At 37.1% G+C, this 19,734-nt stretch overlaps 1 protein-coding gene and 1 pseudogene across 1 annotated transcript in view; one reads left to right on the top strand and one right to left on the bottom strand.

Moving 5' to 3' along the window:
* Positions 1 to 19,734, bottom strand: part of LOC118796713 — a 50,502-nt pseudogene that overhangs the window by 4,704 nt on the left and 26,064 nt on the right.
* LOC118796709 (polymeric immunoglobulin receptor-like) overlaps positions 2,022 to 19,734 on the top strand; it is a 35,644-nt gene continuing 17,931 nt past the window's right edge. Inside the window, exon 1 of the mRNA XM_036555762.1 lies at positions 2,022 to 2,100. Within this exon, the coding sequence (XP_036411655.1) occupies positions 2,040 to 2,100 (61 nt within the window). The 5' untranslated portion in view covers positions 2,022 to 2,039. The remainder of the gene's footprint in view (positions 2,101 to 19,734) is intronic.

Genomic DNA, 19,734 nt, shown 5'->3' with positions numbered 1-19,734 from the left:
TACGGATGGAATACATTCTTACTATTATATCATCACATTACATACATACCTATTACATCATGTGAATCGCCCTTCTCCAGCAGTCAGACTGCAGAGCGCAGGGTCGAGAGCCCATACACACGCACACGCACACACACATGCACACTAACTGCACAAATTAACCAATGGTTCCAACAACCTGACACTTTTTTCATGTTTTAAATTTTCACATTTTTTTACTAAAGCTTCTCACGGGGGAAACTTGCTCACACCTTCACCAACACACATCTGGAAAAGTTTTACTTTTTTCACACCTTATGTCATCCAGAAATTCTTTACATTTTTCAACCATGACGTCACAGGGGAAAATTCATTACATATTTCACATGTGACGTCTTCGCATAACTCGTCAATCATTTTGACATTTACCGGGTTCTATCACTACTTTGGTGGAAGAACCAGGAAATCTATTTGCTGTTAACTAGTACTTCATTTGATAATGGTCACGAATGAGAGCTTTTGTGTTTAAAAAGTTTTGTTGGGTTTTCTACTTCATTTCCATTTATCCTGAGCTGGTTTCACTGTGTTTTGCTGAGTGACACCCATGATTCCTGCTCTTACTCAGTTTAGTGGAATGGCTCCAGAAATATTTCAGTAACTTCTTGATCTTGACTAAATATCATCTCTTCTCCAACAGAACAAGAAGGAAGACTCACAGAGGCCTTTAGGTCACTTCCCCCTGCAAACCTTGATTTAAACAGTTAGACACTGTAATTTCCTGGGAGTGAGCCAAGCAAGATATTTAAAATGTGCCAGTGACATCATTTCTTATTATTTAACTGTTATTCAAATGGCAGCTTTAAGTCGTTTCACAACAGCCATAAAATATAGTTTCTGCATGTTTTGGAGCAGATCCTTCAGCGGACCTGTGCAGTGGGTTATCAGTGTCCTGGTCAATCTGATAATAGAGTTATTGGGAAAAATAATTTAGTTGATTATATTAATTCCAAATATCAGAGTCAAATTCCATTCCACCAACACAATGGACACTAAGAGGCCTAAAGAGAAAGGCTGAAATAATTTCTTGCCAATATTCCTGCACAGCCATGTTGTCTCTCTGAAATCGCAAACAGCACAAGTCTAATGATTAGGCTTCTTTTACACACATACTTCTGTGTGGTAAGAGTGAAGCAGCACTGTGACGACTGCAGCTTACACACACTGGCCATTCATACATACAGTGTATTTTATAGCCTTTATATATCGCTCATTTGGATGCCAAGCAAATTTGAGCTATCTGCAGAAATAAGGGACATCAAGTGAAAAGAAAATGAATCATCTAACAATGAAATCATCAATAAACAGTGGCACAAACAGCTTAAACAGCTGTTACTATTAGCTTGCTAGTTAAGCTGGATACAGAAAGGGTAAGTTTGAGCAACTCATGCTGTTGATCAGGATCTCATTTTCAATCATCCAATAAAGTGTCGTCAGTATAAGTTTCTTGTTCATTAACCCAGTAAAATTAATGATTTGAAATTATGTTGTTTACTATAATTGTGTGATGCTTTATCAGCATTCTGAATGACTGTTTCACGAAACTTGTTTAATGAAGTTGAGATGCTTGCAACTGTTGAGGATGAGTTTCAAGTGAATTCCAAGGCACTTACACTATGCAACTAAAATACAATTTAGTTTCATGTAGGTTTCAAGCAACTGTAGTTGCATGCAAGTTTTCCCTGTGTACAGCCAGCCTCAGAGCTAATTGGTTCACACATAGTTGCCTAACACTACTGTAAATGATTGGTTATTAATACGGAAAGAGGAAAAACACAATGATATAATTCAATAATTAGATAATTAATTAAAAATGAGGGTCTAAAGATCACTGGAAAATCTTTGAGTTTGCTGAGCTCTGCACTTTACTGATGTTTTTTGCTCTGTACATTAGACAGAGTGAGAACTAGCACAGGAAAAAACAAAACAGGAAGAGCACTGAAGTGGAGCTGCTTCACTCAGAGGCAGGAAGAGTGTTTGTCACTGGAGCCTCTTACAGAAACATGGACTTTCACTCACTCATGCGTTCTTTAATTCTCTTTGTGTTACTCCTCTGTATCTCAGGTAAGATCAATGCTGCATCATTCCTTTGCACTGAATTTGTGTTCTTTACACTTTCACTGCTTCAAATGCTTTAACTCGTCCATGTCAGGGTGGATACTGACATCTTTGATGTGATAATTATATGAATTATATGAATAGGAACACTTCTGTGGAATTATTATTAAAACATTTTAATAACTGACCATCATAACATTGTGGGTGCAACTGTTTACTAAGTGGCAAAGACACATTTTGGCATTAGGTATGTATCTGTACTTGTTGTCCAACGTTATCAGGTCCACTTACCATATAGGTGCACTTTGTAGTCCTACAATTGAGGGGTTTTGTTCCAAAATGCAGAATCGAAATCTTTTAAGATTTTTTTTAATGATTTACGTTGTTGGGAGTGGGCTTTACACGTAAAAGAAACATCCGTGCTGTATTGTGATTAATGCCACCTTTATTAGAGAAATACCATTTTTTCATTATATGCCAACTTTTATTCTTTTCAAAAATTCATTACATCCAACAAATGGATTTACAACATTTTGAAATGAAACTTTTTGGAATCACAGATTTTACTGAATTTCTCTTCGCAATTTGTTGGCTGCCCTTTATCCTTATCACTAACGGTGTTGTAAATCTTTGATCTTGCCATGGAAGAGATTCAGGAGACCGGGGTTTGCAGAAATAATGATGGTTTTATTAAAAAGAGAGCACTCAGTATACCTGCCTTAGTCTTACTAAACTGAACAGCAGCTCAGACACACAGCTTTATGCCATGCAAATGATCCCCCACCACTAATAGAGTCATACAGAACAGCGTGGGACATTTGAATCCTGTCGTAAATATCTTACTGTATTCTGCCCCAGCACATCCTCCTCAGGGGGTGTTGTAAGGCCATTTGGTGTAATTATTCAAACCACGAGAACAGAAATGGAAGTGGCCTCTTAAACCCTTCAGCATTAATACTGTTTAACAATGAGTAACAATTAAAACAAAGGAAAATAAAGAGAAAACTAGAAAATACATGAAAATAAAACAATTTCCAACAACGGTCAGGAATTCCTGACTGTACAGAAAAGTATTATTTGGGTGGTGGATCATTCTTAGCACTGCCATGACACTGCACACAGCAGTACCGCTGGAGTTTATAAACACTGTGTCCGCTCTAATAGACACACCTACCTCGTTGGTCCATATCTGTTGCTGAACAGTTTGTGTAAGCCATTCTCTAGACATTCATCAGTGGTCAGTTTCTGACCCAAGGACACTATTGGTTGGATGTTTTGGGTTGGTGGACTCTTCTCAGCCCAGCAGTGACACTGACATGTTGCGCTGTGCCTAATCCACTCTGTGCAACACACACACACACACACACACACACACACACTCTAACATATAACTACTATGTCAGTATCACTGCAGTGCTGAGAATGGTGCACCACCCAAATATTACCTGCTCTGTGAGAGTCTTGAGTACTGACGAACGGGGTGAAAGGGGGTTAACAAATTATGCAGAGAAACAGATGGACTACAGTCTGTAATTGTTACATTGCATCTATATTGTAAATGGACCTAATAAATTGGAAAGTAAATGTTTAGCCATTGATTTTACTAAAGAACCTTTGCAGACCCTATGTTAAGAGTGTAGGACTGAGCCTGTGGTACAATTTGGCTTCTTCCCAGCAGATTCTGAGAGCATGAAGACACTGAAGAATTTAGCTGTAAGACGTGGAGGATCTCTCAGTATTCCATGTGTTTATGATGAGAAGTACAAATCAAAACTTAAATACTGGTGTAAGGGGTATTACTGGTCCTCCTGTACAATAGTAGCCTATACAAACACAAGTGGAAGAACATCAGTCACTGATCATCCAACCCAGAATATGTTTACTGTGGAACTGAACAGCCTCCAAGACTCTGACTCTGGATATTATTGGTGTGCTGTGGAAATTGATGGCGCTTTAGATGACAATGATTATTTGTACCTGACAGTCAGTGCAGGTAAGACGTCTCTCTGTGTGAGGTTGAATCTGTTCACTGTAACTCAAAGCTCGTTAGACGTCATTTATGATGAAGAACATGTTTACACCACTCATTCTCTGTATCCGTATTCAGATCCTGATGTGTCAGTGATAAACAGCAGAGTGAGTGGTCAGGAAGGGGGCAGTGTCAATGTCCAGTGTCTCTACAGTGTTATATATCAGAATAAACAGAAGCAGTGGTGCAGATTTACAGACTGGAGCTGCTTCAAAGTAGAGAGGACTGCCATATCCCAGAAATCAGCAGTGCTGGTCATTGACTATGGAAATGGTTCCATCAGTGTGGAGATGAGGGGTCTGCAGAAGAGTGATGCTGGCTGGTACTGGTTCAGTGCAGGAGATGTGGGGGTTACTGTTCACCTCACTGTCACTGAAAGACCTTCAAGTAAGATCACATGTATCAGAAATTCTGTTCATACCTGCTGAACAACAAGCTATAATTTTTTGCCACGCAAACCAATTTATATCTCCAACAACAGCAACAACAGCTGTGACTACAGTTTCTGCCACTGAGAAAATCATCATCAGTGAAACCACTTCAGGTCTGATCACAAACAGAGCCTTACAATTCATCAAATCACAAAATAGAAAGAATGAATGTTTGTTTTTTTCCTTCTAGGTTCTACAACTGTGAGTAAAAATACAGAGGCAACAGCAGAGCTGTAAGTAGTGACGATCTACTTTGTGTAAGTGTTCAAAAACTGCTGTGCTTTCACACCTAAATATAGCCTGTTTTTGCTCTTTACTTTTTGAAGAACAACTAACCCTCCTGCAGTAACAGCTTCTGAGAAAGAACACAGCACAAGCAAGAGTGAAAAGATTCAAGATAAGTATGTGAAATTCAGATGAGCTGATCTTTTATTGATTTTAGATATGGTGCCCATGAGCTGCTGCAAGTCACCCTGTAAAACTCTGAAATAATAACTTAAAAGTCAGAGGCGTCAGGTTGGATTTGGTGTTTTTTGAATTTATTTATTAACGTCACACACAGAGGCTCAACAAGAAGATCCAGCTTGATGTTTAGGTCTCACATGCAGAATCAACATTATACTGATGAGAATAGTAGATAATTCACTCACATTCTCACAAAACACGTCATTCACCAAGTTTTGACTGATTTCTTTTTGAATACTCTTTCAATGCACTGGCAATCAACTCATTCATCAACTCATTGAAAGGGTCCGAAGCACAACCAGCGTTACAGAATGTTCTTCATGTTCAACATACACTCCCATGCATAGATCAAGCCCAAAACACGAATGGTTTTTACTGATGGTTTTGACCTGGTCATGGTCCAGAAATTTGGTCTCACAGTAAACACAAACTAGCTTAACTGTTAGAAACCATCAGTGCTGAGTGGAACAATTTTCACTCTTCTTTTTGTAGACAACATTTAAAGAAAACAAAGGGAAACACTTTTCCATACTAAGTTACTTCATCTTTTTGTTTAATTCTTGCTAAGCTACTCACCATGCGATTGCTGTTAAGACCATTAAATGCTTAAAGATTGCATTTTTTGGGCATGGCCCATTTTTTGGGGCACAGGAGTGTACATTACTGAATGATAACGCAAAACGTGAAATTCCTTTTGGATTTTTGGGCTCCAGCGGATCCTTAAAAAGTCATGTAAACTCACACACACACTTTCTAAGCCGTGTATCCTTCTGAGTCGAAGGGGGTGCTGGAGCCTATACCAGTGGTCATTGGACAGAAGGCAGGAAACACCCTGGACAAGCCGCCAATCCATCGCAGGGCGTGGGGTGTAAACTCTTAAAAAAATTTAATTAAAATTTAAGGTGATAAATGTCTAAAAATGTGTTAAAAAAGGTATTAAATGAGTGGATGTCTAAAGTACAGTAAGCTTGGTTCAGTTTGGATCCTTTTCTGTTCTTTGTGCTCTTTTGACTCCTTTGTCATAGACAGACATTATTCACAACATGCAGCACTTAGAAGTTTTTTCCAGAAGATAAACACAGTGGCTTCAATGTCTGCAGTGTTGAACTGTTTTAAATAGTAATCTTAAACTGTGTAATATCTGCAGCTCCTGTGTTTCCACTTTTAAACTCTCCATGCTTCATATAAACATGGCCCTGTAAAATGTGAGCACACTAGAGACTGTTTTCTGCAACTTGTTGCGAGTGACATGCTGCTGAGGTCTTAAAAAGGAATTAAAAAGCATTGACTATAATTTTAAAAATTGTGCAGCAACCCTGGATTAGTGTGCACAGCAAAGGTAGCCAACTCTGCTCAAAAACTCTGAATCCAACTCAAAGTCCAAATAGTAATGCCAAAACACTGAAACAGGTTGTGTGTATTGCATTTTATTTGGCTCTTAAGTAAAAGGTCATCTGATGTGTCAGTAATGGGTTCAACTTTAAAGTAGCTGAATTCACTAATTAGAATGGCTATCTGACACTTTTGGACATACTGCACCATGTGTCTCCATTCTGCAAGACATTTAAGTGGTGCAGTCCTATAAGTGGTGTTAGTCTGTAAAAATAACTGTACTTTCACACCTCAGTGTTGCATGTTTTTGCTCTTTGCTTTTTGTAGAAGAAGATCTGCCCCTCCTGCAGTAACAGTTACTGAGAAGGTACATAACACAAGCAACAGTGAGAAAAACCAAGATAAGTAAGTGAAAAGCAGATGAACTAAACCTTTTTTTGATTGTACACTTCAAATATCAATGAAAACATTCATTATTTGGAACCAGGTGTGCTCTAACAAACTTAGATTAAAAGCACATTACTGAAAGATAATTCAGAGTACATGAACCAGGATGTGTCTCCATTTGCTGAACACAGCAAATGTAAGTAATCCTAATTTACACATACTCTTTACAGTATGTCCCAAAGTTTGGAGACATCTGCTCCTGTTGAATGTTGTTATTATTATTATTATTATTATTATTATTATTATTATTAATATTATCATTATTATTATTATTATTTTATTATTATTTCTGCAGAACGGCTGCCTCTTTGGCAGTAACAATTTATGAGAATGTTAGTGACTCAAGTGAAAGACAGCAATAGAAGTAATTCACACATGATGTGAAATGTTGATGAACTGAACTTTTATTCATTGTGTACATTAGAAACTAAAACATATCTTATTTGACAGCATGTATACTTTAAAAGTCTTAGGTTAAACGTAAGGTTTTCAAGGAAAAATATCATTATTCATTGCAGCAATGGAAATACCATGCTCATCTGGGTTCTACTGGCTGTAGGCCTGGGGCTGCTGCTGTTTTTGGCCACCATTATAACCTGGATGTTGACAAAAAAGTGCAGTAAGTATTCACTGTCTCACAGGTCTTTTCGCATGCTTTTAAAATTTTTGCTATTATAAAGGACAGTATTAACAACTAATAACAACTGTTGCTGTTGTGCTATCTAGTGTATCATGAATGTTGTGTTACTACATGAGTACAATAATTCATTAATAATTCATTAATATTTATTAATTCATTAATATCTCACTGTCATAGATGGAAGTCAAACAGAGACTACAGGGAGCGTCAGTAACACTGCAGTTCATACAGTCAGTATTGCGGCTCTGGTGCAGTTTTGCTTGTGGTGCAGTAGTTAGTGCTGTGCCTCTCTTGTAATTTTGAAAGCTCATTTGTTTGCAGAACATGAATATAATACTTTTATGGATCCTTTTTGCTCATCTAGTTTTGACTTTGTGTAAAATTACATTTGTTTGTGTGAAACAGACACTTATGACTGAAAGCCCAGTGATATACAGCACTGTGATTCATAAAAAGAAAAAGGTAAGACTTTATTTTTCACACACAACTCTATATCAGCGGTGTAGACATGGGCAGACCTAAACTGATCACAAGCCTCCCAGTCAAATGCTGAAAGGAAAGCATTTTTTTTAGGGAAATGAAATTTGATTTGTTTTCTTTTACCCATTTTCAAAGCCACATTTTTTAGCACAAAAGCTACAATGGGCTTTGGCATGAAAGGTATGACATAAATGGTCCATAAACATTTTCATGCCTGTTATGGCAGTAATTAGCCTATGATGATTAGATTTAGGTGTTGTTGCTCTTCTTTGTTCATCTCAGCTTTCAGATTATACCCCACTTATGTCAACTTCATTGGGAAAAAATAATGTCTGTGGTGAGTGGAAGCATGGTTTTTATTAAAAGTGTTGCACTGCCTTAACCACTGCTGCATGCAAATGGTATTTGATTACTGAATCATTAAGAGATTAAGTTAATGAGTAAATTATGTCCACAGTCTTCATCTGCATTGGATCATGAAAATGACGTCATCTACAGCAATGTAACCATAACTACCAAAAAGAAAACTGTAAGTGTAAAATCCAGGCATTATCACCAGTAACAGTTCACTGTATTGATCATTTCACAGTAAGTTAAGTGGGCATTAGCTGGTTAAAAGCTGTAAGTGTTTATGAGAAAAAATGTAGCTTTGACCTCAACCTTATCAAGCATTTAGTTTAGCTGGTGAAAGAGCACTCAGAGTGGTAGGAATGAGAGATCCTCCATTATTTCTAACCCTGTCCTATTTTCCAGCTCTCTCAGGCAGTTGGAGATGATGCAGTGATCTACAGCTCTGTGGTTTCGGAGTAAGAGGTGAGAGAGTCTCAGCGTGAGGGTCAAAATACAACAGCTGTGAAATGGCCCATGATGGACTTTTATTCAAATGAATAGTTCACTGAAAAAGCAATGATACCCCAAATGTTGTTGATTGGCCAATCAGTGTTTGGTGTCCCAAAACCTACTTGGGTGACATGAGCAAGGCAAGACAAGTTTATTTATATAAGCACATTTCATACACAAAGGCAATTCAATATACTCGTGCTTAAGTTCTTAAGAGTGAAAATCAATAAAAGTAAAAAGTAGCTTAGAAATCATCAAACAGGGAATTAAAAGTAAGTACAAAGTACATAAAAATAAGAATATAACTTGTAAAAAAATAATGTGAAACGGCTTAAATGTCTTTGAAATTCTTATTAAGGCTAAAGTGCAGTAATAGAGATTTAGAGCTCAATCATAAGCAGATGAAAAGAGGAATATTTTTAATATGCATTTAAAAATCATTACATTTGAGTCACATTTTAGATGTTCTGGCAGTTTATTCCAATTGTTTGCAGCATAATGTAACTTGTGTTAACTCAGGGCTCCTGTGAGAAAATTAAGAAGCAAAGCTCAGTCATTTGAAAATTGTGTACATTTGATTTGTTGTTTTTTTTTCTTTTATCTGTTTTGATTACAGGTGTAAGTGAGTGTGTTTCTGGCCAGATCTCTTACAAAGAAGATATTGCAATGCAAGTCATCTCACAATAGAGTTTGTACTATATATTAGGAGACTTTTACGATGAAAATGGTTTCATTCTAAGACTTTAGCTTAAGGTTTTTGCTTTCTGTTGATTTACACTGTTTCTACCTATAAAAAGCCTTTCAGAAGTTCCTTCAGCTACACTGCTTATACATTTGCAAACCTAAAGGAATGGATTGCTGAAAAATCAATACCTCACCTCAGGTGGCGTCGATCAGTCAAGTCAAGTTTGGTGTTCAAATGTTGCTTCTTTAGTTTAGTGCTGGAGCTACAAGGTTAATATTGCTAACAAACACTGAAAGTCAATAGTCACCCAAATATTTTCCATAAATACATCCCCAAAATGTCTCTCAACCCTTCAAACCGCATCTATGTCTTAATTAAAGTTGTGTCGATGTGGTTTAGGATACAGAATGACTTACTGTGAGTTACAAAAATGAAAAAACCTCCTCGTGTTGCTGAATGCTATAGACATCCACTTTACAGGTGTTGTGCTGAATTCTGAATAATATACAAAATCTGACTCCTCTTTGCTGCCCTGCGATGGACTGGCGACCTGTCCAGGGTGTATCCTGCCTTCCGCCCAATGACAGCTGGGATAGGCTCCAGCACCCCACCGCGACCCAGAAGGATAAGCGGTTTAGATGATGGATGGATGGATGACTCCTCTTTGCATGCACACCACAATAGACGCTACATTAGTGATTCTGGTTAAATTTTGTAACATAATCTTCAGGTCGAAAACTCAAGATTGACACTCATTTATAAAAACTGACTACTGACTTCTAGTGTTTGTTAGCAATGTTAGCCTCATAGATCCAGTGCTAAACTAAAGAAGCAAAATTTGGGCACCAAACATGTCTTGGTTCATTTACTACAACTGGGGTCAGGAGAACATCTGCTGTCATAAGTGTTTTGTTGAGATATTTGTTGTGACATTACATGTTTGGAGTGTATATAAGATTAACAACTTCCTTTAAAATCCTCAGTAGCCTATGAAGCATTTAAAAAGCTGAAGTGTTGCATTTTAAAAAATGTTCTTATTGATTAAAATACAGCTTTTTATTTTACCTTAAAAATTAAATCTGAAGATTAAATAATTACAATCACTTTATTGTGCAGATTTTTAATTCTAGATTATAATGTCTACAAGGATTTTTTTACACTTTTATTTATTTTTACACATTCATTTCTATGTGTATAATATTTTTCTTGTTTACACTGAACATCAGATGTGAATCAAAATGATGTGCAATTTCTAAATGTGGATTAAATGTTAAAACAATCCTTCTGTCACTTATACTGAAATAGCTGATAATGAATGAGTGTTTGTGCATCTCATGATGGTTTTACTAGTGAATTCACTTTTCTACCATTAGGGGTTTCTGCATATGCATAATCAGCAGTAGTTCTGCATATGAGTTGTAAATCACGTTCTGTGCATAAAAAACGTGTGCATGTTAGGTTTACGTCCAAACCTTGAGTGTGCACAATTGTGAAATGAGTCTCCTGAAACTTACAACAATATGTATTATAGCTCCACATTAGTAAATCACTTCCATTTTAAATACAAAACTTCAAGAACATTTTTGAAGAGAGTATGTCTGCTTTTATATAAACAGAGCTTGAATGAAGTTTACAGTTTTCCAAAAAGAATTATGAATAAATGTGAGGATCATAGTTTTGCATTTAGCTTCATGTCACTTAAAGAGCAGTAGGTCACTGGAAAGGTGATGTAACACAGTGACAAACTTGCTCCTGTTCCAACTTCATATTTGGAAAGATTATATATACACAAAAACTACGAAGTTCACAATGTAAAACATCAGATACTCTGTTTTTGTACTGTTTGTAATTTAATACAGTTCAACAGAATTTACTAATCACTGTTTTCTGTTTTTACTGGCATTTCACACACTGTCCCAACAGGTTCTGGAATTGGGTTTATATATTGAATTTGGGATGAGAGGTATGGGTGCAGTTGATAGAGGATGGGAGTGACGTGAACTGATTGTTGGGTTTGTGTGAGACTCTATTGGCTGAGTTTTGACAGTATAGTCTGGGTTGGAGTTTGTTAAGAGAGAGACCAAAACAAATTAGAAACAGTAGTTAAAACAGGAGCTCATTAAGCAAGAAGATGAAGAAATATGTAGCGCTCCTTCCCCTTTAAAGTGATAATTTAAAGTTACACACTGGTAATAGGGACAGGGCCCTGGGCTTGGTAAAAATGCTACCTTAGCTATTACACCCACATGCAGTGGCTGTTGTTTATTTCTGTGTGTTACTGACAAATGTGTCCTAAACAGATTAACACAATCAGTTAGGCTACCGCATCAATTAGAATTTCACACATGTACACCATTTTAAAACGTCCCAGCTTGCACATATTTATTGATATTTCCTTCAAAAACAAAATATTTAGTTCTTTGATTACTTCAATCTCAGTATATGAACTCCAGTTCACAGTGTGCTGGACTACATGCAGTTATGAACTTAGCATTGAAACACAGGTTCTTATCGCCAGAACGTTGAATATTCCCAAGCACGTGCATAGTGCAAGTATGTACAAAAATGACCAAAAGTCTCAAACTTAATAAATAACAGCTCCCTCACCGATCAAAAGTTTCTCTAGCTGCAGTGGGAGTGTGTACTTACTTTTTTTGGGATACCTATGAGATCTCGGTAATAAAAACTCAGTTTGTGCCGGCAATCAACCCTAAATGTTTAGTTTTTACCCCCGTTGCAGGCCATAAAACAATAACTGGTCGCTTCACTTCAGAAGGAGCAAAATAAACGAATAAATATTTTTCTGACAAATTTCACCTTATGTATATAAAATTTAGCTAACTGCTGACTCAAACTTCTCTCTTGTGGCACGAAACAGTCCTTCTCCGGTAGTGTACGGCGGAATTAGCACTCTGAGCTCGGTTCCTAAAGTACTTTAGCTTAGCTAACTTTCACACCGAAAGCTAGGATATCAACTAAACAATACATTGCAGGAATGTTCCTACACAGTATAAAAAGTTGTCAAGCCGACACTTAATGCGGGGTGTTGTACAGTGTTGTTTCACTGTACAAATTTACAAATAATATACACAATCAGAGATTGGACCTTTTTGTCTAATTTAGATGGGTCTTTGATTTTTGTATTTTATAATTTATTTTTTGTAGCACTCTGTTAGGTGTTGAGTTAGTAATTCATTAGTAATTCATTTTACACATAATTTGGTAATAAATTAATTTAAGCAACAAAAAATCTGAGGAGCCACTTGGGAGCCGAAAGAGCCGGCTCTTTTTAGTGAGCCAAGCCAAAAGAACCGGCTCTCTAAAAAGAGCCGGAAGCTCTCTTTTTCTCGTTTTCCCGTGCCTTCGCCAGCTCGCGTGCACGCGCATACTCTCCTGCCCCCTTTACTTGGGAACCAATCATGAAAAACTCATCATGGAAATCCATCCAATCAAGAAGAAATTAAAAGAAAATTGACAGACCTACTTAATAATAGGTTGAACTGAGCACATGTTCGCTCGCTGCATCTCAACCAAACTTTGAACACTCTTTTTTCTTTAAAAACCACATTTCTTTTCAACCTTTTATTCTCTCTTTTTAAAACGCTGAACCTTTCCTCTTACGACTATGTTTTCACATATAAGCATTAAAACACTTCTTTGAAACAACTATTTAAAAGATTTTTCCTTTTCTCTTTTTTTTTCTCTCTGGGTTACAAATACATTCTACACTGACATTGCTGATGGACCTGTTGCTCTGCCCACAACAAAAGCTCAGATACAAAAGTTGCAGAGTAGCTTCTAAAATTCTCCACACCTCCAGGATCTCAGCATTGGTGGAATCATTCAGTTGTGTGTGAGACAGAACTGCTCTGACTCTCTGAAACACAAAACAAAGCAGGAATAAATCACAACTTATATAAGTTCACAAACTGAGGTGTCAGACTGTCAGTTTATATCTTGTGGTGATGATGACAGATTCTAAAATGTGTTATCATTGCCTCACTGGGGGGACTCACGTGGCAAGAGGAGTTACACTCCTAAGACTTGGAGTGAGAAAATGGTGGGAAAAGCCGAAAAAGCAGAAGCTAAAATCCATCCCTTATAATCAGTGATGCTTTAATTTCTGTATCATAATGAGAGTAAATGATTATAACATTCAGTCTACCTGCAGAGAATATATAATATATGATTTTAATAAAATCCTCATACGTTCTTAAGCTTTATCACCCGTCTGTAAATCACTATGAGCTGCGACTGGAATGAAAAGTGCTCTAAAAATAAAGAAATGTATATTAAATTACAGTACATTTTTGCTGTGGGTAAGTGCTAAACTAGATTAGATCAGAAATAGATGTAGACTCGATTTTAATATAATTTAATAAGAATTTTGATGGATGTCAATGATTGTGACACATTTGTCATTCAGAAATGTTTATCTCTCATTCTGTCTCTCTCTCTCTTTCTCTCATATTATCGCATCTTATCTTTATTGGGGTGCCAGTAATTCTGGGCCTCCACTGTAAAGAAACAATGTTGTTTTTGGCATGAACCCCCCGCATCCTCAGGACATTCTACACGTGTACTGTGGAGAGCGTTCTAACAGGCTCCATCACCACCTGGTATGGAAACTGCACTGCCATTGAGCAGAAAGCTCTGCAGAGGGGGGTACGGACAGCCCAGCACATCACCGTGGTCCAGCTCCCAAACCTTTTGGATTTATACACCAGTCGCCGCCTGAGCAAGTCCAGGAGGATTCTAAAGGACTCCACCCACCCAAGCCACTGTCTGTTCTCACAGCTGCCGAGCAGGAGGAGATACAGAAGCATAAAGTCCAGAACAAGCCGATTCTGAGACAGTTTCTTCCCCCAGGCCTTCAGGCTGCTGAACAGTCAGTAGTGCTGGTGTATCGGTCTATAGGCCTGTCACTGCACCTCGGAATCATCATCTCCATGGACAATCTACACCTCATCAACATCTCATCAGACTAACTCTGATCCTCTGCACCTTCAATCTAACAATCTATACTTACATGTATAGATCGACATCTTGTACATCTTATATCCATATCTTGTATAATCTGGAAGATTCTATATCATATATAGAATCTATATATTCTATCCCCTGAGTACCTGCATCTCATTTATTATCTACCTCAGACTAACTGCACATACAGAATGTGTACAACCGTACATTTTTTTTTTTTCTTTTTCTTCTTAGATGTTTATATTTTTTGGTATTTAAATTCTATAAGGGGGCTACACACCTAAGACTTTCCCTCACTTTCCACTTGTGTAAATGTGATGTGACAATAAACGTGATTTGATTTGATTTGACTTTAAATGGTCACTATCAGTGTGCTCAGCCTCCTGCTGGACTCTCTGTGAACTTCATCAGTCATGATGATTTCCGTTTCGCAGTTCAGTCAAACAGAAGAATTCTGTTGTTGCTCTATGTTTGCTGTTAAAATGTTACAGGTTACTCATGTACATTTTGATTCTCAGCCTCTTTACTGAAACAGCTGGTCTACAGAATTTATCTTTACTACCTCAGTGAATAGTGAGCAGTGTTGGGTTAGTTAATCTATTACAGATCACTTACCTCATCTCTCAAACTGAAATAGGATCATTTTACTTATTACAACCTGGAAAAATAACCTTACAGTTCATTACTTTATTCATTATTTACAGTGTAACTGTATGATATGTGTAAGTATAGTATTAACTTAGAAATGCGGCTCCAGGATTGAAAAGCAGAAAAATGTTTAGTAAACATAGCAGATATATGGGCCAAATGCTGAAATGAGAAGATAAAGAAACCTTTAAATGTAATGTTCTTTGTAATGATGGAAAAAAAGGTGAGGGTTTTAGTTCTCCATTTGTCTTTGTCAATCAAGGAGCAGTAGGTCACTGGAAAGGTGATGTAACACAGTGACAAACGGCTCCTGTTCCAACTTTCCTCCACCACTGGGCTACTATGACAAAACTCATTTAACTGCCTTTGTGACCTTAAATATTTCATTTCTCTGTAATGCTAATCCAGGTGGATCTAGTCCCAATTTCTACAGTCTAGTGTTTGTGTGTTGGCATCAGTATCAGCAGATATACGAACATGGAATATATGGGATATATCCATTGGCACAGCATCGGAATTCCTATTTAGAGGCATCTCTAATATTAAATGAGGTAAAATTTTGCAGTGTCCTGCCTTTAAGTTCTGTCTGTGTAGTTGGCCTCTTTTTTAAAAAACAAATACTCTGTTTACTGCTGAACATATCAGTGTTGTGCATAACCTCTCTCCTGAGTTGTTAAAGTGAACAGAAGCGTTTACGCTTCATGAGCAAAAAGACTTTTCTAAACATTATAGAATCACATTATCACCACAAGAACTAAACAAATATCTGCCAACACTGATATGATTCCAATATCATTGTGCGTCCCTCTTAAACACACCTGATCAGCTAATTAGCAGGGTGTTCATGAGTTGAATTCAGAGTGTTAGAAGAAGGAAAACACAAATCTCTTCAGAGCTGTGGCCTGCCAGGAACTGAGTTTGACACCCCTGTTCTAATAATTATAATGGTGAGTTGGGACGGTGCTTGTAAACTCGTAAAGTTTACCAGAAGGAAGGTGCATTTAAACAGCTGACAAAGTCATAAATATTGGTGGTAAACTCAGGTAAGTTCCACATTCCACAGTAAGTTGTATGATGTAAATTCAACAGATGAAGCTGGCAAACAACGTGGTCTGCCAAGTTAAAGTTATTCTGTATATGTCAGTGTGGCAGTCACCCGACCAACACCCCTCTCTCACTGCTGTTGTCAGTGCCCAACCCTCACACATTAAGAAAAAGAACTGAAAATTCTAGCAGCCACAGAGAGGGGGCCAGATTTTGGTTTCATTGTTTTGTTTGTTGGGTGTGAAAATAAAGCTTGAAAGCACTGCTGCAGACATTTCTCCATCCTACAGCGTCCTTCTTGATCCCAGGGTAGCACAGCCCGAGCTACAGTCATACATACATACATACATACATACATACATCATCTAAACCGCTTATCCTTCTGGGTCGCGGTGGGGTGCTGGAGCCTATCCCAGCTATCATTGGGCGGAAGGCAGGATACACCCTGGACAGGTCGCCAGTCCATCGCAGGGCTACAATCAGTGACACTTTAATTATATATTTGATTATAACATTCAGTCTATGTTCACAATCACTAACATCAAAATCACCATCTTTAAATCATCTAAACCAAAACTCACATACTTTTGGATACAGTATAATCCCCAAGAACAGAACAAATCAATGCACATGCTTTTGCAGTGCTTTTTCCTTGATGGAACACATAATGAATGCAGTGACCAATAAATTCTTTCTTTCGCTTACTTTTTAGGTTATTTTTTGTTGAATAAAATGACAATTGTCATTTTTAATACTACACAAGTTACCATAAAATGACAAAGGAATAATAAGAAGAATATTTGAATTTTGAATTACAATTACACATTACACAAAAAACAGTATGTCTGTATACATCCATCAGCCATAACATTTTGACCACCTTCTTGTTTCTACCCTCAGTGTCCACTTTATCAGCTCCACTGACCATACAGGAGCACTTTGTAGTTCTACAATTACAGACTGTAGTCCATCTGTTGCTCTGTATACAAGGGTCAGGACCACCACAGATTATTTGGATGGTGGGTCATTCTCAGTGCTGCAGTGACACTGACGTGATGGTCGTGTATTAGTGTGTGTTGCGCATAAAGCAACTTGCAGAACTTTATTAAGTTAACTCATTTAAAAATGTGAATTCTATAGATTTTGTAAAGTTCCTGCATAATTAAATCATTAAGTTTTAAACAAAGTCAAATAATTTTGGAATGATTTCTTGTAATACGCCTTGGTGGTTTGAGAAAGATTGTACGCTTTGGCTGTCTGGTTCCTGTTACTACCGCTGTGAATAAATCTGGCTCTGAGTTTCTCTTGATGGAGAGGATGACAGAACGTTTACCTACTGGGATCAGTTATCAGCAGCTAAGAATCTTGCAATCAGGGAATATGACACAGATCGCCACTCAGCAGAACAAGGATGAAACAACTGGAAATGATTTTCAAATGTAATAATTCGTCTTACCAAACAAAGATCAGATTTGTCCAGACTAAGGTCTTCTCTGTTGTTATGGATGTAAGAGCTGGACAGTTACAAATTGGGACAGAAAGAATATTTTGAATTTTAAGCCTTTGATTTTTAGTGTTGAGAAAACCTCAGATGAGAAAGGAAACAAACAACTAAATGTTCAACCAATGCTTTGTTTAATTGTCAATAATTTAATTATGCATTATTAATTTCCCATTCGTGAGTTCTGTAACATCAAGGGATCAAAGTTCAAGTCATGCTGATAACAGTAATTAATCAGTCCTCAACCGCAGAATTGTTTATCGCTGCTCCCTTGAAAACAATCAAATATCTGGTCTAAACTTTGTCTATCTACTTCTGTGTTGTCATTAACTGTAAATGTAAATACTGAATGTAACATCAATTTTGGAGTAGTTAATTGGTCCATTCATCATGTAATTTTCACAGAATGTGAAGGACAGCTGCTGTGTTCAAATGGTGCAGTAAACTAAAAATCCAAAAAAATGGAGATGCATGTTTTTCTTTGGACAGTGACTATATGTAAGCTCCAAAGTGTTCTGTTTTTATCTTTATTTCATAATAGTGCATGTTATTTCTTTCTTTTTTTTCCAGAAATTTCTTCAGGATCAACCCAGAGAGAGGATCAAAGGCAGGCAGAGGCAAAGTAATAAGCAAGAGAACTGGGCAGCTAGTTCAAAAAAGGCTTTGGCCATCAATCCACGCTTACAGAATTTGAGTGGGACTTCATCTGAGGTACCTGTTGCTGCTTATTTATTCGTTTTAAATAGTTACACTACATTCATATAGTATTTACTCCTCTCCATTATTTACCCTGTGCTTTTACACTCATCTTTTTATTTCTGCATTTATGCTCTTTTTAATTCACTCTCCTTTTTGTTTTGCGCTCCTTTCTTTGTGCTTCAGTTTTGACCCATTTTTAATTCAGGGGGCTGGGACACAGGAGTGAAACATTTTACCCTGTGTGTGAGATGGAATGAACAACTTGTGTGCTGCGAATGAGCTGGTGTCCACTAACTTTGGCCATATACTGTATTTGAGATGAATTAACTAACTGACACATTCTGTTGCTATAAGCATTCAACTCTGTTGTGCTGTCAGGCTTTGAAGTTGGCTTCAGTTAATGATGTGAAACTTCTTGTCAGGGCACACCTCACTCTTGTTTCCCCACCCCCCACATCAAAAAGGAGTAAAACTGAAGTCCACAGAAAAAAGAAGAGCATAACCACAGAAAAGCAGAGCTTAAATAAAAACAGCAAAAACAGAGAAGCATAAACAGCCATGCAGAGCCTAAATTTAAAAAAGTGTAAATGCATAAAAGAGGAGCATAAATCAAAAAGAGGAGTGTAAACACAGAAAAGCAAAGTGTAAATAAAAAAGGAGCATAACCAATAAGGAAGAATAGTTTGACTTCATAAAGGACAGAGTATAGCTCACTGTGAACTATACGTAAGTATACGCAGTGATATTGGCAGGATTGCTTTTACAAAAGAGTCATTAAATTAGAGGACCAAATTTGGATCATGTTCTTCCGTTTATTATGCTCATTGTCACTAAAACTGGTTCTAGATCAGTGCTCCTCCTCCTGAGATGGTTTGTAAATGCTTCAAATGCACAGCAAGTTTTTATTCACTTCTGTAGGTTAGTGATTTATACCTTGTCCTAAATAGACCTTAATTAAGGTATGGATGTGGTTTAAGAGAAGTGCTGGCAATGTAGTTGTACTGAAACGATTTGGGCTGTTTGATATTCAAGAAAAGATTTTTTTATTATTGTGTATTCTTGTCTGTTATTTTCAGGCTCCAGTGTGGATGGGACAGACCTGGATGAAAATCAAAGAGGGAATTTTCAGTTGCTGTTGCCCATATTGTTAGTGTAAGTGGGCTGTTGTGTTGAGCTCTTGTTTTTTTCAGTAAAGGTTGTTTCTTTTTTTGTCTCAGATGCTGTTTTTATTATTATTATTATTATTATTATTATTCCAGATCCAAAGCCTTGAAATATGTATCACTGTAGATACATGATGTTAATAAAATAAAGCAGAACTGTGAAGTTGGAGTTTTTGAGTTTGAGTTTTTGAAATATGTATACAGTAACAGGCTCTTAAAATTACTAGGTTATGTAAAATTACAATAAAGTGCT

This window comes from Colossoma macropomum, unplaced genomic scaffold, assembly GCF_904425465.1.
Source record: "Colossoma macropomum unplaced genomic scaffold, Colossoma_macropomum, whole genome shotgun sequence".
NCBI lineage: Eukaryota > Metazoa > Chordata > Actinopteri > Characiformes > Serrasalmidae > Colossoma > Colossoma macropomum.
Note: the sequence above shows the minus strand (reverse complement) of the source record. Positions and strands in the feature narration are given on the sequence as shown.